Source organism: Anolis sagrei, chromosome 1 (assembly GCF_037176765.1).
Source record: "Anolis sagrei isolate rAnoSag1 chromosome 1, rAnoSag1.mat, whole genome shotgun sequence".
Classification (NCBI taxonomy): domain Eukaryota; kingdom Metazoa; phylum Chordata; class Lepidosauria; order Squamata; family Dactyloidae; genus Anolis; species Anolis sagrei.
Window position 1 is genome coordinate 252,090,396 of NC_090021.1, and position 27,899 is coordinate 252,118,294.

A 27,899-nucleotide genomic window follows, 5' to 3' on the forward strand; every position below is an offset into this window, starting at 1 on the left:
GCGGGGCCCGCCCGCACCACTCTGGGCGGCGCGCGGAGACGGCCGTTTCCTGTCCTGGTGCATGGTGGTCGGACGGAGGAATTGTTGGAAAATTTCTCGGCGAGGTTCGTATATAAATGTGTTTTTACCCAGTGTGCCTTATTCTAACGGCCGCCATCTCCGGCTGGGACGCCGCGCTCGCTCCTGGGCCGGGCCGGACGGGGCCCTCGGCCGCGAGAGGCAGCGGAGCCAGGCGGGAAGGGAGGAGAGGGAGCTGCCGCCGCGCCTCGCACTGAGGCTGACAGGAATGAGGCGCCCGGCCGCCTCCCCTCCCCTCCCCGCCATATTGCCTCCTCCCTCCTCCAGGCCCTTCCCGCTCTTTTTCCCCCGCGACGCCTCCTGGCCCTCGGGAGGGGGAATCATAATAATAAACGAGTTCGTGGGGAATCTCGGGGGCATGCGAGATCCTGCAGAGTGGGGCTGCGTCACGGGGTGAGCGGGAAGGAGAGCGCCACGGTCGCCTCCTCCGCACCCCCGGGATGGGAGGCCGGGCTGAGCACGCCAGACCCATTGTGGGGCATCCACACGTACAGAGGTGGCACGCTTTTGGCGAGGCGGGGCTCAAAATCGGAATAAACATGTTATCTACCCATCATCATATTTGTTACCCGCCTCCCCTCACGGTTTCATGGCAAGGTAATTAAAACACACAGATAAAACACCGCCATTAAAATGCACAGAGCAAATATTAAAACACCAATAGTAAGTTACAATTCATGGCTTAGGGTTGGACTGGGTAGGCCTGCCCGAAGAAATGGGTCTTCCATTGTGCCTCCAATTTTGACAGCGGGTGTAGCTGTGGGTCCTCTTCTAGCCAGAGCTCAAAGTAGGCAACGGAGGACAGGGCCACCCTTCTCAGGGGCAGAAAAGGGTCCACAGGTACTGATGGCCAGGAGACAAAGGGGCTCGCTCACCATTGCAAGGCCCCAGTTCATTTGTATAAGACAAAAATGATTTTTTAAAAAATACACAAGTGGAAAGAGATTCAATTCAAATTATTATTATTGAAATAGTAATGCAATGTAAATTTAAGTTGCATACAGTAATAAAGAGATTCAATCAAAATGATTATTGAAATAGTAATGCAATGTAAATTTTAGTCACATGCAGTAGTGGTAATAATAAAGAGATTCGATCAAAATTGTTATTGAAATAGTAATTCAATGTAAACTTTCGTTGCATACAGTAATAATAGAGATTCAGTCAGAATTATTACTGAAATAGTAATACCATGTAAATTTTAGTTGCATACAGTAGTAATAATAAAGAGATTCAATCAGAATTATTACTGAAATAGTAATACCATGTAAATTTTAGTCACAGTGATAATGAGATTCAATCAAAATTATTACTGAAATAGTAATACAATGTAAATTTTAGTCACATGCAGTAATAATAAAGAGATTCAATCAAAATTATTACTGAAATAGTAATACAATGTAAACTTTTGTTGCATACAGTAATAATAATAAAGAGATTCAATCAAAATTATTACTGAAATAGTAATACAGCGTAAATTTTAGTCAGTAATAAAAGATTCAATCAAAATTATTATTGAAATAGTAATACAATGTAAATTTTAGTCACATACAGTAATAATAATAATAGATTCAATCAGAATTATTACTGAAATAGTAATACAACGTAAATTGTAGTCACAGTAATAATAGATTCAATCAAAATTATTACTGAAATAGTAATACCATGTAAATTTTAGTCACATGCAGTAATAATAATAGATTCAATCAAAATTATTAAAATAGTAATACCATGTAAATTTTAGTCACGTGCCGTAATAGTAATAATAAAGAGATTCAATCAAAATTATTACTGAAATAGTAATACAGTGTAAATTTTAGTTGCATGCAGGGACCCAAAGCGGTTTCCAGCATGTTAAAATATAATACAAAATCAACAGCAATTAAACACACAAATATAAGACATAAACGATCAAAGTAAAACATAACTAAGCATTTAAAATCATATTCAGTGTTGAGCTGCCTTCACCCATCTTTGCCTATAGAATGTACAAACATTTCTGAGATCACCATGTTCCATGCTAAACAAAATTAAAATCCTATAAACAACCAAACTGCTTTTATTGGAAACTTCATTGTCTGAACATTCTTAGATGCCTAATCAATATTGTGTGGCTAATTTATTTAAACAACAACAAATAATGATATTCAATCACAATTATTGAAATAGTAATACAATATACACTTTAGTTGCATACAGTAGTAAATATAATAAAGAGATTTAATCAGAATTATATTGAAATGGTAAAACAATGTACATTTTAGTTGCATACAGTAGTAATAATCTTTATTTATATTGTGGTTTTCTCCTAATGGGACCCAAGCAGCTCACAATATAATACAATGCAAATCAAAAGCACATTTAACATAAAACAAGACAGAAATGACACAAAGCATAATAATGTCCAGAAACAAGATATAAATAATCATAACCTTATTCTTTTAGCCCACCACCATCTCCCTGAAGGGACTCGGGGCAGCTTACAGGGGGACCAGAACTAACATAGACAAAATTATGAAGTAAACACAATTAAAAACATATTACAGATAAACAACATAATTAAAACAAAACCAGAAAAATAAAAACATGATAAAAATACATCAACCGACATCAACAACCAGTAGCTGGAAAAATTGGAAATATTCAGACTCAGGATAAATAAATATTAAGCATTAAAAACTTTTAAAACCAATTACAATTATTGCGAAGACTCATCAATTAAATAGTATATTTCGCTAAGCTCAGTTCAAATTGACCTTGCTGTCATTAGCAATTGAATTCATTCATCAAAAGCTTGTTTGAACAGGTAGGTCTTCAACTAATTATTGAAAGATAACAGGAAACAGGCAGTTTTAATCTCAATTGGGAGGGAGTTTCAAAGCTTCTATTATATTTTCAATCTACTCAAAGGTTACTAAAATTTAAAAATATATTGCCTCATATTTAAGGGGGCCCAGTTGCCAGACACTCTGACCAGTCTGCTATTGAAAACAATGACAACCCAAGGCAGAATCTAACAGCTAAAATGCATAGATTAAAACCAATACAAATAATACATAAAATTGGGTAGTCTTGCTGGAAGAGCTAGGTCTTCAGTTGTGTTTTAAATTCTGTCAGCTCATTTAGCTGTCAGAGCTCTTCCAGCAGGCATTCTGTAGACTTGGGGCAGCCGATGAGAAGGCCCTCTGGGTGATGGTCACCAATCTAAAGGGCGGATTGTATGAGAGAGGGCAGTAATCTAGGTAACGTGAACCCAAACCATGTAGTGCAGATACGGGCAAGCTTTGGCCCTCTAGGTATTTTGGACAGCTTTTAGGCTATTAGGAATCGAGGGGGTTGAAGTTCAAAACACCTGGAGGGATGTAGTTTGCCCATACCTGATGTAGGGACTTAAAGATCACAACCAACACCTTGTACTTTGCCTAGAAACTATTTACCAGTCATTTAAAATACATAATATATTTATGACCACTAAAATACTTACTTTAAAAGACAGACATAGGATTAAAATGCATTAAAATCATTTCAATTAAACCTAAGTTTAAATTAATAGGTCAAAACAGATTGGGTAGACCTTTAATTGTGTTTTAAATTCCAACAGTTCATTTAGTTGTCAAATCTCTTCACCCTAGATCTCTGTATGGCTACAATTGAGTGTGCACCATTAATTGGCCAGTTCATTAGCTTGCTGATAAAGTAAAAAGTCAACCAAGCAGATGATTTATCAATTACTGTATTGCTAAATTTAAAAACTATCAATTTGAAGAAAAAAATTTAAAATGATTTGTTTTGCATGTGATATATTTATGTATTACATTAATACCTAGCAACGTAGCTTACTTTGGAGACTAACTTTGGAGACATGTTCCCTTGCGTGTACAATAGAGTGTTCTTTTATTCAGTCAGCCCTCTTTATTCACCAATTCCACCATTCAAAGCTTGAAAATATTTTAAAAAACAAATTTCAAAAAGCAAATATTGATTTTACCATTTTATATAAAAGGTACTATTATATATAATGGGATTTGAGCATAGATTTTGGTGTCTACAGGGTTCTTGAAAACTGATGCCAAGAGCCCTAATGTACTTCCTACAGCCTGCATTTTTGTTACCTGTGTTCTGTTTTGGGAAGAGGCAACCCAAGAAAAATGAATTCACCTAAAATTTAGGTATTGTGACCTCAAAGGTAAAGAATGCCAAGTGTTCAAATAGTAGGGAAAACTCATACATGGGATGATAATCATGCAAGAATTCAAGACCTCATCCTTATTTGTGGAGTAATAAGCCATAGTGTCATAAGGGCTTTCATAGTTCTAAGAGTTTTCTCGGTTTCTTGACATTGTACTATTATTGCTACTATTCAACATAAATGTGCAGTCCATTTCATTGTCAGCTATATAATTAGTAAATGCATTGCAACCTTGGGTGCTGACAGATTATTAAATTGAATGTGTTTCACTATAAGAGTCATTTTGGTAAGTCACACACTCTCAGCCTTTGGGAGCCAATTGCAAACCTTTTATGAACAAAGAAGCCTTGATCTGGGGTCACCATAACTTGGAAACTACTTGAAGACACACAGCAATGTAATTATATCAACAGCAGGTGAAACTTGCTTTAAAAGTCTGCTAATTGCATAATAAAATGTGGTTTTCCCCTAGGAAAAAATATTTTTAAGCTGTAGAGAATTAGATTAAAAGAATATTAATTTCAAATACAGAATACAAATAAGAAATAGTGTTCTGGTAATTCAGTAGAGTTCATTATGGTCTACATTTTATAATGATTATTTATTTACTATATTCTATCCCGTTCTCTCTCACCCCAAAGGGGACTAAGAGTTGCTTACAGATTGCAATATTCAATGCCGCATAATCAAAGCAAATATACAGTACAATGCACCACAAAAATAATAAAACAAATAAACCATAAATAGATAAAACATAAATACAATAAAGCTGTTAAAAATATCACATCTAGTCCAGTCGTTATTCGTGTTGCTGTGCCAGTTCCATATTGCACTACTCCCCAAATGTCTGATTCCATAGCCAGGTCTTCACTTTTTTCCTGAAAACTAGGAGGGAGGGGGCTAATATCTAATATCTAAGTCTAATATCAGGAGGGAGTTCCACAAGCAAGGGGCCACCACTGAGAAGGCCCTGTCTCTTGTCCCCACCAGTTGCGCTTGTGAAGGGGATTGGACCAAGAGCAGGGCCTCCCCAGAAGATATTAATGCTAGTCTAACTGGCTCCATTTGTAAATGTTCTGGATAACAAACATTTTTTTAAAGCTTAAGGTAATTCATTTCATTTAATAGCACACAAGTGTATTAGGTCTTCAACATATAAATTATACTTTTAGAGGTGGGTAATTGTGAAGCTTCATGAGTTGGACAGCAACTTCGTTTAGCTCATCATTGGCTGTGGTGGCAAGAGTGGATGGGAGTTTTCATTCCAGTAACAAGTTGCCCGTCCGTAATCAAGATGTACGATATATTCAGTGTAGATAAACTAGATATACAGTAGATGCAGGACTCATTTCTACACTTTTAGAAAAGTTTCTAAACATGATTCTGCAAACAGGCTTATGCTTTTTTACAAACATTACGTGAGATTAGAATCAGTCTTGTTTGTATTAGATAACACGTAAGAAGAACAAATTAAGAAAGATGCCATATTGAAAATGTGCTAGTAATAAAAAAGCCCTTGAAAAGGTTTCAGCAGCCACTTAAAGTGAAAGACTACTGATTGGATTATATCAGGAACTTTAGGAGCACTCAACTGAAAGTCTGAATGAAATCAAGAGGTCCTAATATTAGGGATTAATTCCTATTGAACCAGTGGTATGTGTGGGCGAACATACATAGGACTATACTATTCTAGGATCATATTGTTAAAATAGTAAAATTTGCTACCGAGTGAGGTCATGTGTATTTTTCAATTTACTTTGATTTATAGTATTTCCTAAACTTTTTTTGTGTGTCAGGAGTAACTTGAGAAACTGCAAGTTGCTTCTGGTGTGTGAGAATTGGCTCTCAGCAAGGATGTTGCCCAGGGAACGTCTGGATGTTTAATGTTTTACCATCCTTGTGGGAGGCTTCTCTCATGTCCCTGCATGGAGACCTGGAGCTGACAGAGGGAGCTCAACCCATTCTCTCCACATTCGAACTGCTGACCTATTGGTCAGCAATCCTCCCGGCACAAGGGTTTAACTCATTGCACCACCAAGAGCTCCCATTTCCTAAACTAAACTATGTTGATGACGCATGGGATTAATTCCACTATAATTCTATAATAAGGTCAGCAAAATTGTGACTTGTCCTGCCAGCTGTAGCTAGGCTTCACTAATATTTGCTTGTGTAAATAAACTGACATATTAAATATTTTACTATAATAATAAAAAATAGGTTACCCCCTCTCTTAAATCATGATTGCCAATCCTGCTCTCCTCTGCTTCCTCTTTTTATTTATGTCTACTCCACTTTTTTCTTGGAATTGCAATATTCAGTGGCTCACAACTTTGAAAGTTCTACAATGAAAAACACACAAAAGGTAAATATTAAAATAGAATTAAACACGCTGCAATTATTAAAACAATTTGGTTAAAGTACAATTAAGTTAATAAAACACTGTTATGAAGAATTCACTAAAACCATACAGCACCCCGACTTCTTTTTTAAAGAAATTTGTTTTAAAAGCCTACTTGAATAAAAAGGTATGTTTGTATTTCTGCTTGTTAACTCAATAATAATTACAATATTCTCATGCCTCCAAGGTGTTTTTAGGTAACATAAAGGCTATAGATCCTGTAAAACTACCATGATTCAGTAGAACTAGAACGTGGGGAATGCCACAAAAACTGTACAAACTAACTTTGTTTGGAAATGGAAGCATAAATCAGGAAATTTATTAAGTTCCCATTTATTGAGATAATGAGAGATTGAATGTAAACATATGTGTACAATGTATAGACAATGTATAGGTCTTTAAACTTTCAAGGATAGTATTTCCATTAGTGCAGGCCTTTTTTTTACAAGTTACACTAGCATACCTGTAACACAGTATGGAAATGTATGCTTCAAATGGATTGCAACGTCTGGATTGCTGGCCTCAACATTTACTTATTTGTTCCGTTTTGGGCTATTAAAACACTGTAAGTAAACGTCTTTACTGAGGATTAAAATATTGAAAAATATTCAGGAATATAAATCTCTGATGGCTATAATAATATTCTTTCATTTCAAGAGATATGTAGTATTATAATTATGCATGCTCCTCTTCAGCAAGAGACTTTATGTATACTTGCCCAAGTATACATAGAGTCTATTGGAGGACCCCTCTTCTGTATCTAGAAGTAAAAGTATTTTTTGGAGGATACAGGAAGGAAGCTTCTCTGCAACGGCACCACAGTTGTAGAATTCCCTCTCCCCAGATGCCTAATTGGTGCCAATGTTGGGATTGGTTTGGTGGCAAGTCAAAATCTAGCATGTGTTAAGCTATCAGGCATATCAGATTTTGTCTGGGCTATGCATGTCCTGTGGTTACATTATTTAGAAATTGTTTTAAGAGGTTTAAATTAATCTGGTTTTAATAAATCTTCTAGATAATATGTCTTTAATATTTTAAAATTATTGTTATTATTTGTTTTAAACTGATGTCATTGTACAGCTGCTCTGAGATATTCAGATGTAGGGTAGGACACAAATGTTTAAATAAGTATTATTTTGTTTGAAGAAAAACACTGTTTAACATGTGACATGAGCAATACTATTCTGAATTGATATTATATATGTTCTCTTGTATGTTTAGATAGACAATGTTATTAGCTCAGATCAATCGAGATTCCCAGGGAATGGCGGAGTTTTCTGGAGGGGGGATGGAGGCGCAGCATGTAACCCTCTGTTTGACAGAAGCTGTAGCTGTTCAAGGTAAGTGAAGCCAATTATACTCATTTTCAGTTAGTGACATATCAAATCAGCTATATCAGCGAATCTCTAGAACAGTGGTTCTCAACCTGTAGGTCCCCAGATGTTTTGGGCTCTGACTCCCAGAAATCCTAACAGCTGGTAAACTGGCTTGGATTTTTGGGAGTTGTAGGCCAAAACACCTGGAGATGCACAGGTTGAGAACCACTGCTCTAGAACATAGGGATGTTTTGAGTCTCGGAGTTCACTGTAAAATCCATGACTTTACCAAATAGTAAAACCTTATTTTCCCATAGTCTGAAATATCTTCTCACAGTATCTTATGCATTAAAGGTCGGTTGTATCTTTAAAAACCCCAGCAAAGTTAAAACATTTTTCTTGTTTTTAGATGGAGACAACTTAGACAACATGGAAGGAGTCAGCTTACAAGCAGTTACATTGTCTGATGGTTCCACTGCGTACATACAACATAATTCTAAAGGTATGTTTCATTCCCATGTAAATTTGCTAAATAAATTGCATAAAATGTTCTTTCATACCAGTATCAATTTACAAAGCCAAACCATGTCCATACAAATAAAAAGACTTAACAGAATATCAAACATGATTAGTCTTTATTAATATAGATACAGACAGTACCTCTGCATTGCGCAAGGCTTGAATACCAGCACCATAGATAAAAAGGTGTTTCACAAACAATAGCAAAAACGTTTCCTCAAAACTTCTGATCCATAAAAGTGCCCTTTTCAGTTGAGAAGTTCATCGTTTGCTGGCTAAATGTTTTGGACAAAGCAAAAAAAATGACATATTATCGTGTATATGTCCAAATACTCTCTTATGCATATCCATGCATAAAGTATTTATATCTAAATCTTGATATATGCACACATATGCATCCATAATGTATTGTCACACATAACACACATACAGTGTGTGCATTCTTACTCTCTCAGATTGATTCACACAATTCTCGCTTGGAGGTAGATTTCTGTTTGTAGGTGATACGTTGGAACCAATGGCCCTGAGCTGGGTCAGACCTATTGTCTGGTGGTTCCTTCCTCTAGCTTAACCATTTAAAGAAATGGGATCTAATGTATCTTTAGATGATTAAGCATACAATTATATGCATGCTTACAAAGTAGACCCCATTGTGCTTTGAGGGGTCCACTGCATCATAAGAATCTGTTCCTATGCTCAGTTGAATCTGCTTTGGAGAAAACACATTTCTCTAAATCTGGGAAGTAATAGTGAAAAATGTTCATGCTGGAAGAAAAACAGCTGGGATGGATTTTTAAAGAATATTATTATTGGAAATGACCCATTGTGTGCATATTTGCAAATACAGGTATTCCATTTTTTGAACTCCAAAATATAAAATACTTTTGACCCAAATCAATTTGGATAAGAGATATTTTGCCTGTATTGTAATGTATTTGGCTCACAGCAAATAATATTTGACGTGATGTGATAATATTTTACAAAATGCAACAAAATGCTGTAATGTATTTCAAATATCCAGTAAAAGAGTAGCGCTTGAAATAATATCTTACTTTTTTGCACTAACTGGACAGGTCCCAAAATAGATCTCTCTCTGTGTAACAGCAAATTGTATTTATGTTTCTGTCCACAAGAATCTCTTTCAGGTTATTCCCCAGGCAGTGAATGCAGAGATTTTACATAGGGCCCATATAACTTTTGCATGTAGTGGACTCAATTCAGAAATGGGTCTGCATATAAATCATACACTGGGCAATTGTATCTTTAATTTTCAATGTGCATATATTCCAGATGGCAAATTAATGGATGGCCAGGTGATTCAACTAGAAGATGGTTCAGCTGCCTATGTTCAGCATGTTCCCATGCCAAAGAGTAGTAAGTATACCATAAGTATGCTACATTGATTACAAGTTTAAGGCTGTTGATGTCAGAATTCAATATAACTAACAACATTTAATCATTATACATTACTGTTGTTATAATATGCAGATTGCTTTTCTTAACTAATATATTTTCTAATATTAAGAATGTGTTGACAGGAATTTAAAATCAGGTTGTTCAATTCATCTTCTGATGTAGGAGATAGTCTTCGTTTAGAAGATGGACAGGCAGTTCAGCTTGAAGATGGAACAACAGCCTTCATCCATCATGCTTCAAAAGGTAACTTACATTAGATGTCTGGTTTATTTTCCATCAGAAAAAGAAAGTGAAAAGAAAGTTTCTCTTAGTAAATGAAATGTGAGGGGTTGTTATCCAGATTTATCTTTTTCTGAATGATTCTTTCCAATAAAGATGTACTCAAAACTCAGTGAGGTTTCCCACTGAGGGGAGTAGGGGCATAACTTCCACATATTTTCTATGTATTTTCTATGTGGAAGAACCCAGAGCCTCTGCGGAAACTCTGAATATTGAAAGCAATCAATGCTGACTATACGACTTTGTTTTTCATCTGGAATTTAGCAATTAACAATCAAGTAACATTGTTGTTCCAGAAGCTCCAGTGAGATTGTTTCAAGAAAACAAGAATGTAAAATATATAGTTAAGTGTGTACATCTTTTTGGAAACAAATTTGCCATATAATTAACCCTTTTCAAAGCTCAGAATCACGGTTGATCTGTTAAAGCAGAGGTGTCAAACGTGTGGCCCTCCAGGTGTTTGGGATTCCATCTCACAGAAGCCCTAGCCAGCTTGTCCAGTGGTCAGGAATTCTGGGAGCTGAAGTCCAAAACACCTGGAAGACCAACAATATTTCTTCTTTAATTGTGTCCATGTTTTAGGGAAATACACATAGCAATAAGGTCTGGCTCTTAATATTTTTAAAATTAATTCATCAGACAGTTATGACCAGAGTGCTCTACAAGCAGTACAGCTGGAGGATGGGACCACTGCTTACATTCACCATACAGTGCAGATGCCACAGTCGGATACCATCTTAGCTATTCAGGCTGATGGCACAGTGGCTGGTCTCCATACAGGAGATGCTACCATCGATCCAGATACTATCAGTGCTTTGGAACAATACGCAGCTAAGGTACATTGGTAGTTCAGCTAATTTTAATTGTATTTTATATGTTGTGTTATATGTGTGTGTGTGTGTGTGTGTGTATATATATATATATTATGGTATATACAGATTAGCATTGTTGTACATTTACTTATATGGCATTAATGCATTATGTTATTGTTAGAGAGAGTAAGCCTCTGTCTGTTAGAGCAATATTTGATTGCAGTTTTTCTCACCATCCTGGGTAGAGGGGGATGGCCAACCACTTACTTCTGTCACTGTTGCCTATGAGCAATTGGCCTCCAACAACTATAGTCATTTTATTTTTGTAGACGGCTTGCAAGCAAAATGTTAACATCAATCAAAGTATCTGTTGGGGAGAGAACAGTAAATTCAGTTGTGATTCAATGCAAAGTCTACTCTAGTAGAACAAACACAGTCAGGAGACTGGATTCCAAAATGAAGAAGTTATCAGTAACAGGGACCTACATTGTTTTAGGTTTCTAGACCTAACAACTGAGGGTTCGTCTGTGTATAGTTTAGAGCAGACTGCATCCAGAGCTTTAAGAGACCTCCTGAACTTCTGTCTCCAGAACTTTGCTTGGTGATAGCATTTCTTTTGCACTTTTGTAAGGGAATATTACACAATATTAGATGCATCTTACAGGATCTTGGACATTTAGCAAAGGTCCTTTATTTAGGCCAGAATTCTTTATTGTGACTATCATAGAGTTTATGAAGATAAACCACAGCAGGTGGGATGCCTCACTTGAGACCTTGTCCTGCTTCATACGAAAGGTGTGAAGTCTGTTACTTAGGTTCTAAGTTCAAGCTTATTCATCAATAAGTTTTTGGTCCATGAACTGTTGCGTCTAGGCTGGGTCCAACTGCCTGCAGCTTTCTGAGTTAATAAACAGATGTGTTCCTGGTTTCTACTTTAACACAAACTTTGGTTCCAAATAACATGGAAAGAATAGGGATAGGTTCCTGCACCACAAAAAGAACAGTTCTACACATTTTTTTCCAAAACTTAACATTATGCACATCTTAGACAATCAGGTTAGGTATGCCTTGCATGAATAATAATAAAATATTTTGAATATTCTAGAGACCACCTGAAAGTTTCCTCCAAATGCAACCCAGAATTATTTTTCTTTTAACAGCTCCAACCTTATCATTTCTATTTTTATGGTGAAATTTACACTTTTCATATTAGCTAGTGAGGCAGACTAATTGCATTTGCTTTTTCTTGTTTTGCACTTAATACTGCAAGTAGTGATTCTGGAAGCAACTGTTTACCTTGCCTGTTGTACATAAGCACACAGAGCTACAGTAAGATAATCTAGAAAAGAATTCCCCTATTTCTTGGGTCAAGCTTTCTTCTATTGTTTACTGCAGACAACAGCAGCAGCAACAACAACAAGTTTTATTTCTTACTTGCCTCTCCTCGTGTAACTGAATGCTGCTGCAACCCAACAGCTGGGTTGGGCTTCCATGGGAAGATAAATGATTCTGTAAAAAGGAGCTTCTTTGTAAGAGGCATTGTTTGTGGAGGTATACCTGTTCTCTTTAAGAACAATTTCCCCCAGGTTATAGCTAAAACATGTTAGAGAGCAATTATTTCAGAAATAGTCTGTTATTATTTTTACATTAACTACAAAAAAAATCCCTTAGTGAACTGGAATATAATATTTATTTAATTATTTTCATATTTGTTGGTTTGTTTAGTGAACAGGAAAAGATGCTATCAATTTTCAAAACAGTCATGGGACTAAAATGCAATTACACCCGCTCTGGCCAAGATTAGATTGATACATTTAGCATATCCCATTCTTGAGTTAACCTGCTCCATGGCATGTTTAGTTTTTGTTTCGTTTGGGCTCAAATGTGTTGTTTTGTACATGTCTGTTTATTTACAACCTTAGCAAAAAGAAGAGGGAATGCAATTTTAATTGATTATAATTTCTAAAAGTATGGACATTTGGATGGTCTGTTCTCTCTTTAAAACAATCATGGGAAGTATGCTGTTTGACCTATATTTCTCCTTTTTTATATAGGTATCAATTGATGGAAGTGACAATGTTAGTAGCACTGGGATGATAGGTGACAGTGAACAAGATAAAAAAATGCAGGTATATAAATGTATACAGTTTAATTGATGGACAATAGGTTACTGACTTATTTTCATTATGGATCTTTATTTCTTTTGTACAATGCATTCCAGATTTATTTGCATTTTGAGAAGCATTGTTCAACATCCAAGATAATTGAAAAATAAAGTAATAAAAGTGACTGAGGATGTATCTACACTGTAAAATTATTGCAGTTTAACACCACTTTAACTGCCATGGTTCAATGCTATGGGGTGGGAGCCCCCAATGGTGCAATGGGTTAAACCCTTGTGCTGGGAGGACTGCTGACTGACAAGCCAGCAGTTCAAATCCAGGGAGAGCAGGGTGAGCTCCTTTCTGTCATCTCCAGCAAGGACATGAGAGAAGCCTCCCACAGGATGGTAAAACATCAAACATCCAAGCATCCTTTGCGGTAGATTTCTCTCACTTCCTATTGTTTCACCCCCATTTGTAACTAGGAGTAGGAATTAAGTTGGATGTTTGTGACTCAGAGGACACATATTCATTAAAGCAATACTAGAATGAAACAGATGTCATTCTGCTTAGTAGTTGTGATTTCATTATTTTTCGCATGGGGTGGAGTGGGCAGTTGATACGACACACATGTACCAAAGATTTGACTAAATCCCAGCATCAATACCGTTTCTAAAAAACAGAAAGCATAAATGACAGGTAAACATTGACAGATGTTCTTAGCAAAGGTAACACTTGTCAATTTTTTGTTGGACAGTGTTCACTGTTGTGCTTTTTGCCCTGATACTGATGTGACTATTTGGGTGTAAGAAAACCTTTTGAAGATTACTACTGTATTTCTTCAGTTCTAAGATGCACTCTCCCTATATAAATGAACGTATCTAAAAATGGGATGTGTCTTAGAATCAAGGGTGGTTTTTCAAATATAAAAATAAAGCTTTTTTTTCTGTTGGTAGTAGGAAAATTAGCATATGTATTACAATTGATGGTATCTTAGGATCAAAGAAATACATGATATATTTTATATATACATCTGATGAAACAGACCCAGTCTATGAAAACTTGTGCTATAAACTTCTTTCTCTCAGTTTCAAAGGTGGTACAAGGTACCTTAGTATAATTTTTGGGGTGGTATTGCAGCCCACCCTACTTAAGAGCTTTTAAATACTTTGTTATAATAATTAAGAAATGAGTAAGAAAATATTGAGATTTAAATTGCAATGGAAGTATACAGCTTTTCAATTGACTTGGGTTTTATGCCAAAATAATTTTTCAAGAATTATTGTGTGTGTGTTTATAAACATACAAATAAAATGTTTATGTTGGAATTTCTTTTCTCTAAGATTGTCTTACAAAGCCATAGTACAAGAGTGACGACAAAACATTCAAGTGGAGAGAAATCTTTCCGTTGCGATTATGAAGGCTGTGGAAAACTGTATACTACTGCACATCATCTCAAGGTAATTATTAGAAGCATTCAACCCTTCCAGTCACTGTGAGCAATAAGGCTGTGGTCAGACATAGCCAGAATTGAGCAGACAGTGTTTTTAATTTGTGTCTTTAACCCAAAGATTCTTACGCTCTGGTGTTTTTAGGTCCCCAGTTTCTTCAGTTGTTTTTCTTTACACGGGTGACTTTGTTTATTAGACTATTGTATATGTACAGGATTCTTGGAGAGGTGAGAACAATCACATGAATCCTGGGCCCAAGCCTTTTGTGACTGTTAAAAGCAACCCGGGGGGGGGGGGGGGGGGACGACGACTAGTAGATTGGGTAAGAATTGAAAAAGCCTCAAGGCAGATTTTTTGTCTAAATGAGGTTGTGGTGAGGGCATTATTGGAAAGTGTCCTTCCTGGACCCCAACACACTAGAGAACTATCTGCCAGTTTCCAAATTCTCCCTTTTCCTCTCGAAAACGCCAAAGAGACAGTACAATTTGGCTGAAAATAAGGTGTTATGCCAGCATAAGAACTGTTCAGTTCAGATCTATTTCTTCCTCATTTGCAGTCAGTAAAGGGGCGCTGTGTTGTTTAATACTCCACCTAAAAGTTTTAGCTGCAGAATACCACTGTCTTTACACAAAATGCCAAGTGCTTGTGATATCCAAGTTGTGCATTCAAAGCAAGTGGTTATGAAGACTCATGTAGATCCAACTTGAACTTTCTATTCAACACAGGATCCTTTACCCATTGCTGTTTATGTGTATATTAGGAGTCCTTGAGAAGTTTACATTACTTCATGTGACCTCAATGCGGGTGCTACGGCTAGTGAGATGTTGCATATGTCCAAGATAAACAGACAAACAAATGGTATTTTCAACAGGTACATGAAAGGTCACATACAGGAGATCGGCCGTATCAATGTGAACATCCAGGTTGCGGAAAAGCTTTTGCCACAGGTAAGGTCATGGAATTCTTATTGTGCCTTTATTTATGATGTATACTTTTTATAAGAAAAATAATCTCTCAGATATATTATTTGTTGTTGACCTGAGTAATGATTTGTACCATGGTACAAATCTAGAGAATGATGACCAAAATGATTAAAGGTCTGGAAGCTATGCCCTATGAGGAATGGCTGAGGGAGCTGGGCATGTTTATCTTGGAGAAAAGAAGGCTGAGAGGGGACATAATAACCATATTTAAATATTTTAAAGCTACAGGGAGCGGTCAACTCCCCTGTTCAAACAGCTCCACTGGCTGCCAATAAGTTTCCGGTCCCAATTCAAGGTGCAGGCGATAGCCTACAAAGCCCTAAATGGTTCAGGACCTGCCTATCTTCGAGATCGCATCTTCTTCTACGAACCAACATGAGCGCTAATATTATCCGGGGAAGCCCTTCTCTCGCTCCTGCCGCCGTCTCAAGCGCAGTTGGTGGGGATGAGGGAGAGGGCCTTATTGGTGGCACCCCCCCCCCCCCCGGCTTTGGAACTCTCTTCCTAGGGCAATTAGACTAGCACCTATCCTATCCATCTTCCGCAAGAACCTAAAACATGGATGTTCCGCTGTGCCTTTGACTAGGCAATTCCAAAATAATTGGCCCAAAGTTACCTAAGTTCCAGCACTTAGGGCCTCCGCTCTCCAATCCTGACATGTTAATGCTCATGAACATTATCCTCCCATCTCTGCCTTCTGAAATTTTTCACTTTCCCTTAGCTCTATCTAGGAATATGCACAAACCCAGAGTCCTCTGAATTCAGCACTTGTATTGTTCTGTATGGTACTGTTTTTATGATGTTATGTTTTATTGTGATATGTTTTATTTGGTTTTGTTTTGATGCTATTATGCTTTTAACTTTGTGCTCCCTAGGCTTGTCCCTTTGTAAGCCACCCCGAGGCCCTTAGGGGAGATGGAGGCAGGGTATAAAAATAAATTTCTTATTAAGTTATTATTATATGATAACTTGCAACTCTCACTTTTATTGATTTTTTAAAGTCTAATGAAAAATAAGATAATAAAATGTATTATTTTTGTTATCTCATTGTTTATAAGGTATTTATTATTTGGTATTGACTTGAGTAATGATCTGTACCATAATACTGTGTTAAACATTAGATTTTTTAAAATAGTTGCCATTCAAAACAATGAATGTCTCCAACTGATTTTCTAGCAGGAGCAGAATTATAAAAGTGTTTATGAAATATTCCAGTTACAAATCCATTGGCATAAAGAGATCATTAAGAAGTAATCAGCACCACAGTTATACTGTGGACATTTACGACTGACCATTAGAGCATTTTAGACTTTAAAACATTCATATAATCTTTTTCAAGGTTATGGACTAAAAAGCCACGTCCGAACCCACACTGGAGAGAAGCCATACCGATGTTCAGAAGAAAACTGCACAAAGAGCTTCAAGACTTCAGGAGACCTACAGAAACACATCAGGACACACACAGGTACATCATTTTTGTGAATTTAGTTTCTGTTATTTTATTCATAGTAAAAAAAAAGTTTACAAAAAAATAACTTTTTATGGGATCAGTTTAATCAGTGTGACTCATTGTGACTTCATGGTAAACTAGCTTTACTCTGAATTTCTACCTGTTCCAGCAATTCCATCTGAATCTTACACCAGGGAGTAACTCTGATTTTTCTCAGTTTGTTGTGTCACTGAGTAGACAGCTATAGGATTTCACTGCTAATTCTTTTTCCACAATATTTTCAAACTTGATACCCTAATCACATGGGTTGTGCTAAACTCATGTAAAGTGGAAGGGCAAGTTTGGCTGCAATTCCCATCATCCCTATGATGTCTAGGGCTCTTGGGATTTCCACACCAACTGCATCTGGAAAGTCATAACTTTCCCACTCCGTAATAGAATCATAGAATCATTGAGTTGGAAGAGATCTTGTGGGCCATCTAGTCCAGCTCCCTGCCAAGAAGCAGGAAAATCGATTTCAAAGTAGTGAACCCTTTCTCTACCTGCCACTTTTTTGCTCACAGCCCCTTTCCCCAGTTTTTGGTCTTCTAGCAGGGCTCCGTTCCGGTTCCTACTGAGGAAAAGAGTTGGAGGGACAGGTTTGAACAGGGAGAGGGAGAATTCAGCATAATAACCGCTCTGAGTCCCTTCAGGGAGATGGAGCAGTATATAAATAAAGTATTATTATTATTATTATTATACTCCCACTCATTTCTTTAAGGTCTTCACCACCATTAAAACTAAGTTCACATCTGTTGAATTTAGCTCATAATGTTGTACTGTAGTTTTAAACTGTTGTGGAATATCCACGGAGAATGAAGAAGGAAGAGTTAAGGCAACAAGAAAGGCAAGTATATTCTCATTTGGATTGTCTTCATTCGAGTCCAACATTTGACTTCTAGCGTAATCATGTCCCTCCTGCTTCTGCTCTCTGAACAAAGTGAAGAGTTTCAAGGATAGAATTTACAAACAGGTTGTGTGACATTTTTGTACAATACTATTATTTAAAGTAAAGACTTGCTTTAAGGAATGTCTGCTATGGGTTGATGTTAGTATAGGTTGGTTGTTTTATGACAGCAATGTTATGCACAGTGCTAAGCTATGACAATATGACATTTAAACATTTGCATCTTTTGGCAAGAAACTGGCAAAACTTACTAAAGAAATTATTTTACCAGGAAACTAAAAGTTACCTTTCAGAGATATCATTTTTAAAGCTTTCTAGTTTATATGTTATACAGTAGTAGCCAGGTGTTTGATAATGGTATCAGTAATACGCTGAACTATAAAAACTGTGCTTTTCACCCATCCCTCTTAGGCTTCTCTCTGTGGCATGACAGTATACAGAGAATCGACAGGTCTTAGCAAAAACCCATGAGAAAATACAGCACAGGAGCAGGAGGGTACGCCAACAATATAACATTATTTGTAGGGTTCATGTTCAGTATAGCCATGCATAAAATCGTTCTGTGTAAGTAAGACAGATGCTTTTCCTCAGAATAGCAGCATGGATGAATTTAATACCAGTCATTTAATCTTTATACCAGAGACAGGAAATGTCTAGCCATCCAGATACTGTTGGCCATTAGCCTTCATCATTAGCTATTCTGGTTCAGACTTCAGTAATCTAGAAGACCATATATTAACCAATGTCATTGTATTATTTTATTTTGCGTACAGATGGATAATTGAACATTGCTCAATATTTACAATGACCATAATGCACGGAACCCTGTAGCTCCCAAAATATATATTTTCTTCCTGAAGCAGCACTTTTTAATGCTCCATGAAACATTAAGCATACTTAAATGATATGAGATAAAGGGTCTGTGGATACAGTTGAATACTGTATTGCTGCTAAAACTCAGGAACTCACCATATTAATGTTCTGGATTGTAGTTGCTTTCTAAAATATTTGCTCCATAGCACTGAAATTGATTTGTTTAAAAAGACTGTAAATTACCAAGTGTTTGCCTTGAGTCCTTACCACTGCCACCCTCTGGTTTTTGCTATTTGTCGAGTACCAGAAAAACCTTCTAATTATTTGTGGAAAGGGGGTGATTCACAAAACAACCTGAACAATTTAGCTAATGGGTAGTTTATAATCATCTCTACTCAGCAGTTTCTAATTGTTTCTAATCTATGGTGTGTGCGCATTCAGTGATTTGGCCACAGGGACAGTGAAGGCAGAACCACAATGGGAAAGATAACATACAATGGGTTTCTTCATCAGCATTGTCTGTGTTAACTGTTCCTGATACAGAACCTGCACATCACATTGAAACACACCAAGCTTGTTTTATTTGTTTGATTAAGAGGAGGTAAAATTGCTAAAAAATAAATTGACAAGAACTATGTATGGACAGGCAATTCTGCTAAATATATGCCTGTTGGTTACAGCCATTATGTTCACTGAAATAATTAAACATTATATGCATGTTTAATAAGTCAGACCCACTAAATTTAAAGGGCTTCTTTAAATTTTACCTGCGATTAGTTTTGTAACTTAAATGCAGATCCATATTCTGCTCAGTAATAGACATATGTAATATGAAATTTTGATTTTGAATTGAAGCTTAAGATAATTTTTAAAATCTGATTTTTCTACCTTTTAAAATTATTTCTAGGTGAAAGGCCCTTCAAATGCCCCTTTGAAGGATGTGGTCGATCATTTACAACATCTAACATCAGAAAAGTTCACATCAGGACACACACGGGGGAAAGACCCTATTATTGTACAGAGCCAGGATGTGGGAGAGCATTTGCAAGTGCAACTAATTACAAGAATCATGTGAGAATACATACAGGTATTTGAACTGTATTTTATAATGCCTTGCATCAAGCGTTATCTCCAAGATCTTCTTCCCAGTTGTGTTTAGATAGTAACTTACGTCTTTCTGCAAAAATAAGGGACCCTCCATCATACTCTTAAAATGAATTCAGAATGTTTTCTCGGTGATTGAAAGCTACAGAGAAAATGAAAAAAAAATGAATGCAACTTCTGTATTAGAGGATAGCTGTGGACAAGTCTATATACCAAACGCAGCACCCAAACAAGAATCAAGGAATGTACATGAAAGGCACTGCAGACTAATTCAACCAGAGAAGTGAGCCATAGCAGAGCACTTGATGAACCAACCTGGACACAGTATATTATTTGAGAACACAGAAATGCTGGACCACTCTAACAGCCACCGTGTCAGGATACAAAGAGAGGCCATTGAAATCCACAAGTATATGGATAACTTAAACATACAAGGAGGAAACCATAAAAATGAACAAAATCTGACTACTAATATTTTTTAAAAAAACTCTAAAACCAGGACAGTAAAGAAAGAACAGCGCTCCAAAACAGGAATTCCGGACAGAAAACAATCGGCCAACTGACACCTCCCAACAAAGGATTCCCCCAGGCAGGAAGCAGCCAGGCTTTGAAGCTGCTTTTCAATGCTAATCAAGGTGGCCAATTGCAACATTCACACTTGCCTCCAACAGACAAGTTTTTTTCTCCCACCTTGGACATTCCACAGATTTATAAGCCTCACTTGCCTAGTTTCCAACAGATACCTCAACCTCTGAGGATGCCTGCCATAGATGTGGGTGAAACATCAGGAGAAAATGCTTCTGGAACATGGCCATGCAGCCCAGTAAACTCACAACAACCCAGCCCAAGAACTGCTATGCTAAATGGAAATCTTTTAACAGGTGTAAATTGTAAACACAAATTTTCAGAGCTTCGCAAACTGTGTTCTGTGGAAAAATTGTGGAACAGTCGGAAGCAAGTGTATATGCCATGCACTTGATCTCCTCCAATGATAAGATGAAGGGTTTTTTAAAACCCGGATTGGATTAACTAATAGCCCAAAACATCTTGGCTAGGTCTCTATGATTTTTGCAATTTTGCAGTGAATTTGAAGACCAAAGTCAACTTGATAGCAGTTAACAGCAGGAGCTAATAAGACCAGGTGATAGAGCACAAAACTGGAAATGCATGCTGAGTATTAGGCAGTTTTTTGACTCTGTTATTGTGGGCTTTTTGCTTGTTTTGTTTTTAAGAAAATGCAACCATATGGGATTCTGAAATGGATCAGAGATTGCAGTGCACAGAAATCAGAGCTATGATATTTTCTTACCTGAACTGGCTTCAATCTTTTTTTCTTTATACTTTTGTCTACATAAAATTTGCCTCATTCTGCTATTTCTTTTTAAAATGTTGCATTGTACAAATTAATCTCTTTTTAAACCATTGTTTAGTCCCAGTTAAAGGCAAGATTTTGTATACTTTTCCTCATGAAGTGGCAAGCACATTTTTTTAAACGAACTCTTAATGTATTGTGGCATACTTTTTGTTATGATGAGCCCATCGTTCTTCTTCTAGCCCTATGTCACACTTTTTACTACTTTTTGCTACCTGTTTCCATTATCTTGCACATACTTCTTCTGCTTTCATTTTAATATATTTTTCTCAATGTTGGTATCTTCCTGCCTAGGTGAGAAGCCTTATGTATGTACAGTCCCCGGCTGCGATAAGCGATTTACAGAATATTCCAGTTTATATAAACATCATGTTGTACATACACATTCCAAACCTTATAATTGTAATCACTGTGGGAAAACTTATAAACAAATTTCTACACTTGCAATGCACAAAAGGACAGCGCACAATGATACTGAGCCAATAGAGGAGGAGCAAGAAGCATTTTTTGAGCCAACTCCAGGTATGTGGTTGATTATCATTGTCCATTCAGTTTCCTCTCGTATTAACAATCCCAGCTATTAATCCTTATTGTCAATTTATACCTTTCACTTAAAACACTCTGAAAGGGGTAAATTAGAGTGCAAGAAAGCCTCTTAAAAGAATTAACTGCCAGAAATGTAGTTACTGCCACTAATTTAAATTGTTTTAAAAGTGAATTAGCCAAATTAACAATAGTCAAAGTTATACTGTATATCTGTATCTATTTTTAACATTTTATTGTATTGTATTGTATTTCAGTGCTTCCCTCTTTGGCTTTTGCATCTTCTTTAGGTTGCTAAAAATAAAACCGTTTTTAGTTCATTAGTATGGACTCTTGTATGGATCCTGTGAAAATGTACTTTCTCTTAAAACTGCAGTCACAAATGACTTTGTGATCCAGTATAATGAAAAAAGATAATAAATAATCTTTACTTTTCCCATACTGTATATACATGTATAATTTTTAATATACCTTTTTGCCAAATTACAAAGACCCAAAACACTTTAGCTTTCCTTTTTGTGAAGGTGTTCCACACTCTGTGTCATTTTGCTCGCAACATTCTCCAGTTATTCCAGTTCTACAACCCCCTTTCTGAGATGGGATGATAGGTCTATAGATAATATTGCACATTTATTTATTTACTTACTTACTTGCTTGCTATATTTATATACCGCCTTTCTCACCTCGGGGGGGGGGGGGGACTCAAGACAGTTTACAACATACTAATGGCAAAAATTCAATGCCAAAATACATGTGGACAGAAAAAAACCCATAATAACTAACTACTAACATATAACTATACGTTAAATTATTAAAACAGGTGTTCAGGATGATAATTGTGGAGAATCAGCAACAAAAAATGTCCCCCTCCCTCATTCTGACAGCAGATGTGTCACCCTTTTCACTGTACTTTGGTGTTGGAATGGCTCACTCAAGTGTGAACCTCTAGTCAGATCTTGGTCTCTTTTGCAAACACAAGGAGCTTTTCCATTTCCAGGAAGGCAAATCTTGGTCCATTATTCCGAATAGTTTATTGCATGTGAAAATGTGATAATTTTAATGTCCATCCTCTATTCAAGGATGCAAACTTCAGTAGCATTGATCCCAGTATGACATTGGATTCCACAGCCTGTCCCTCCCTATCTTTTTTTAATTTATTTGTTATTGTTGTTGCAAAGTTAACCATTTTTCTCCATTACATTTTACTATTGCTAATTCTTTAGGTTTATAATTGGTCTGTTTTCAAGCTAATTGGATTCACAAGAAGGATTTTGTGGTCTCTTCTGCTCTTCCTGTTCCTGATACAATACAAACTTAAGCCCTTTTAAAGTAAATGATTGGCTTCTTATCTCTACATACAAAAGAAAATTACATTTCATTTCAGTTAATTTTTGGATACTCCATTAGTACAGAATTTGTTACACAGTGCAGTCTCCCTTTTTTCCTCTGAGTTTTTTTTAATGAATATATTTATGAATAAACCACTGATATTTTTGTGCCTCAGTGCTGATAGGTAGACATTAATGTTTTACAGAAATAAATCATATTACTGGTTTATTTTAGATTAAAACTTATGCAAACATAGAATAAATTTCAACTTGCTTGTTTTATTTTATATGCAAATAGGACAGATTCAACTGATTTTAGTGTAGGCTGCACAGGAACTAAGTCACTCTTCCTCTAATTACATAGGCCAAGGTGATGATGTTCTGAAAGGACCTCAGATAACTTACGTAACAGGTGTTGAAGGAGAAGACGTCGTTTCTGCACAGGTTGCTACAGTGACGCAGACAGGGCTAGGCCAACAAGTGGCACTTATCTCCCAAGATGGGACCCAGCATGTAAGTATTTGTGATGTTAAAGCCATCCCAACAGAATAGAAGGTGATAGCTGGAATCCTGTTAGTGAATTATGATGGTGCTCACTTTTTTGGTTGTTGCGTAATTTGGATTTTTAGAGCAGATACATCATTGTCAGAGACTTCCAGAGCATATCTGAAGGTCCCTCTGGATGTTTATTATGGTGCATCCAGCAATTTTCTTTTCTCTCTGTTCGTTATCAACCAGGAAATTCCCAGATTTGGGTGGGGGCTGCAAATGAAAAAAGAGAAGTTGAAGGAAAGACTCACAACTCTGGCTTGTAGCTACTTCAGGATTGCAGCTGGTGTAGGACTGCTGCTATTGCCTTTTGATTGCTCTATTTGAGCATACATACAAATACTGGAAACCTAAATAAATAAAGAATCCTAAATGATATTAATTTGTATTTTAATAGTTACTTTACTTTTTATTGTTATATGAAAAAAGCACAGTCCTAGCTGGAAATGCATAATGACCAGGTTCTTTGACTCAGATGGGATGCTGGTACTGAGTTATGTTTTATTTCAGGTTAACATCTCTCAGGCGGACATGCAGGCCCTTGGAAATACTATCACCATGGTCACACAAGATGGCACTACCATCACAGTCCCTGCCCATGATGCCGTTATTTCCTCTGGTGGGACACACTCTGTTGCAATGGTTACAGCAGAGGGCACTGAAGGACAGCAGGTGAATGCCTACTGAATATATATGTGTTGTGTGTGTGTGTGTGTGTTAAAAGGCACAAAGAGATGCCACTGACAGAGATAACAGCACTCACTAAATGCGTTGCTGTAGCATTTTTGTCTAATTTAAAATTATTGTATATAAGTCCTTGGTCTTCTTGCCAGTTTAGTAGTGTGAACTGCCCTGAGTCCCCATCGAGGTTGAGAAGGGTGGTATATAAATACCGCTAATAATAATAACAACAATAATAATAATATGCTTGGGAATTGTTCGACTGGTGATTTTGTGATATGAAATCCAGCATATATATCTTGTTTGCTGTGACATACTGTGTTTTTGTGTCAGTAAAATAATAATAGGCAGGTAGCTTGGACAGTTGTAGTGTAGGATTTCTCCTGGGAGAACACTGGAATCTGTTCGAAATGAAGGAGGCAATTCCTTCCCTCACTGTGTCTGCTGCATATCCCTGAAAGGGCTCTGGATGGATAAGGAGCCCTTGGGTCCAGTTTCAAAGCAGCATGGAGAGCTGGAGAGAGGAGGGATGTGGGAAAAGGTTATGTTATATTGCTGCTGGACTGCTAGTTTAATTTAGGGTCTTCTTAGCAAGATCTATAGGATTATAGGTTACAATCTCACAACTATTAATGTACAGTTGTCCCTCCACATTTGCAGTTTTGACTTTAGCCGATTTGATTAAGACATTATTTCTATGAATCTCTAGATCATTCAGTGCAACTCTTTGTTCAACTTCTGCTGGATGTTGATCATAGAGGCATGCTGGAGGATCTAGAGATTGCTAGAGAGAGCACCTATCTAGGAATCTTTAAGGCCTCCAGTAGTATTCTGTGGTCACCATCTGCTGGAAGTTGCTGGAGAATCTAGAGCAGTGTGTTTTTTTTTTGTTTTGTTTTGTTTTGTTTTTTTACCAAGGACTACTTTGACCACTCTCTAACATTAGTACCAAAAGAGTTACAAAACAATTTTTGGTCAACTTTAGATTCAGTTTCGTGATTTGGGGTGCTGATTCAGAAAATTGTATTGGATGGACCACATCAGCTCTAGTTTCATATACAGAACATAGGCCATCCAGTAGTCGCCATCTGTCATCCCCAGAAAACCATATTTCATCATCTAGAGCTGATGTGGTAGTAGTAAAGTTTTGTGGGTAGTCAGCTTCTCCCCTCCCAACATCTCCGTTGCCTCGGTACTGTAAGAGGGTTTCGCGAGACCAGTCACTCTCATTGCCATGTAGTTTTGAGGCAATGGTGTAGTAATGCTGAGGCCATGGACCATATTTTCTCTAGATAGTCCCAAAGAGGTGTTCTCTCAGGTTAAAAAAACAACAACTTTGATTTAGGTTTTTTTTTTTTTTTTTGGCAAGGGTCATGTGCCCTTAACTCCAGTTAAGGGCACAGGACTTAACTCCAGTTGCTTGAGGTTACAAAGTTCTGTAGTACAGGCCCAGACTAGAGAATAAAAATGTACTGTTGTTTGCTGTTGCACCTGCATTGTTGTGCTCACCTGCCAGGCATAGATCATTCTATGAGGAAAGGCAGAGCCCAGAGTCAATGGAGAGTTCCCTTTCACCGCCTATTTGTCCAAATAGCTAATGAGCACAGTTCCTCCCAGATTTGCATTCTCTAGGAAGAACTTGAAACTGCATCCTTTGCAGATAGATAGGATATGTGTGCACTACTCTTTCAGACACAGTGTTTTCTTCAGATATAGAGACTTATTCTGTATGCTCTACTTAATGCACAATCCACAGTTTAAAGAATGAGGAAAATCATTTTTTAAAAAGAATCTTAAGAAATAAGTAATTCTTATCACATTCAAGAAGTTTTTGTGTTTGTTGTAAAGGTTGCCATTGTGGCCCAAGACCTGGCAGCGTTCCATTCTGCTTCACCTGAAATTGGGCATCAACCACACGGACATCACCTAGTTACTGCAGAATCTCGGCCTGTTACATTGCTAGCAACATCCAATGGGACACAAATTGCAGTACAGGTAATTAGGATGCTCTCGTGTAGGCCTTGCTAAGGTTTAGTTTTAATTTTTTGAGAGTAAGGGGACTGATGAGGGACTTGACAGGGTGCAGAAGGAGAGTGCAGAGGATACATGTGGTCCACATTCTGTACTGTCCTTATCCCTGCTCTGATTAAATGCTTTAAAATTGACTGCCATCTTGCATGACTTTTACTACAGCAGAATAACAATGATAGCTTTTAAAAGTTTACAATGTGACCCCAGAGTTATGTGAGCACAGCTTTATGGGTTAAAGGTAATGTTCCGCTCAGTTGGAATCAGCCCATTGCAATGATTGGGATTTGCATAAGTGGTAACTAGCATGTCCCATTAGTTTCAATGGGTCTGTACTAAATAAAGAATTTATTAGTCTTACAAATGTATTTTTTCTTTTCAGAAGAGGCACTAAATTCTACATTGCGTGCAATATACCAAGAACACTGTCATTGCTAAGAAATAAGCAATTACATTAAAATACTATTTCATTATGTTTACTTAGTATGAAAATGTGCAGTCATACAAACATACCTAAATACCTAAACTATAATAACAATCATCATTTCAAAAATCCTGCTGCTTGGGGTTGAAAAACATAACCCAAATTTATTAGATCCTGGTCACTGGTTGCTACAATTGCTGGTTGCTATAATCCCTTAATTTCTAACCTAGTCAGAAACCTAAAATGTATTTTAAAATGGCGTGTTTTAGTTTTGATGCAGAGAACGCATTTAAATGTATTACTTTGTTTGTTGCAGCTCGGAGAACAACAGTCTTTGGAAGAAGCCATTCGAATAGCTTCCCGAATACAGCAGGGGGAAACACCTGGAATTGATGATTAACTGCTGACAAGGCAAAAGGAACAATAGGAATAATCATACCTTGCTCTCTGTCAACAATTGCCAGTTGAAATCCATGCACAGTTTGATGTGTTCTTGCTCGTTGATACTGTTCACAGAAGAGTGAAGAATGCTTCATGTCTATAATGTTTATGTACATGAACTTTGAGAATAGATGATTTTCATCTATTAGGACTTATTCTCTACCCAGGACTATGGAATTAGGGTTTTATATTAAATTTTCTTGCTTATACTTACATCATATTCCAAATCAGACTACAGACAAGCAAAAGGTACCATAGAGATACTGGGGTGAGTCTTAAAGTCAAAAAAACAATGAAGGCATTACTGAATATTTCAGATATCTAAACTATAATAACAATAATCATTTCAAAAATCCTTTGCAAGCCAAACAATTCTCATGGTTTCTAATATAAAGTTCTGAATTTTGAAAACTTTGTAAATATGATGTTTGGAACTGTGTTTCATGCACAAGTTGAAGATTTGTCTTCTTTTGCTTTCCCTCCTGCCTCACTGATTGTAAATATAAACTGTTCATGCTGCAAGTCAAACTGTATTATCTCATCGGATTATGTAAAAAAAAGCAAAGCTTTGTTTGTTCAATATTAAAGGAAGTCAATCTAAGGTTTCTGCCTCTTTTGACTGTTATCCTATATAGCAGACTCTGTTCTCCTAGCAGTCTCCAGACTCATCTCCAGAC

General features: G+C 36.9%; 1 protein-coding gene across 4 annotated transcripts; it reads left to right on the forward strand.

The window, feature by feature from the left end:
* On the forward strand, positions 1–27,823 carry ZNF143 (zinc finger protein 143). Of its 4 annotated transcripts, none has more exons than XM_060767069.2 (16): positions 1–104; positions 7,887–8,005; positions 8,391–8,483; positions 9,791–9,874; positions 10,073–10,159; positions 10,835–11,031; positions 13,062–13,136; positions 14,453–14,569; positions 15,432–15,507; positions 16,883–17,008; positions 19,660–19,839; positions 21,523–21,750; positions 23,464–23,612; positions 24,159–24,320; positions 26,178–26,324; positions 27,098–27,823. In XM_060767069.2, exons 2-16 carry the CDS (start codon positions 7,894–7,896, stop codon positions 27,179–27,181), a joined length of 1,917 nt encoding a protein of 638 aa, XP_060623052.1. In that variant the 5' UTR covers positions 1–104; positions 7,887–7,893; the 3' UTR covers positions 27,182–27,823. The 4 variants fall into 4 exon arrangements, with proteins under 4 accessions (XP_060623052.1, XP_060623068.1, XP_067318748.1 ...); XM_060767085.2 differs by having other exon boundaries at positions 10,079–10,159; XM_067462647.1 differs by lacking the exon at positions 1–104 and adding an exon at positions 269–675.
* Positions 27,824–27,899: the final 76 nt, after the last annotated feature.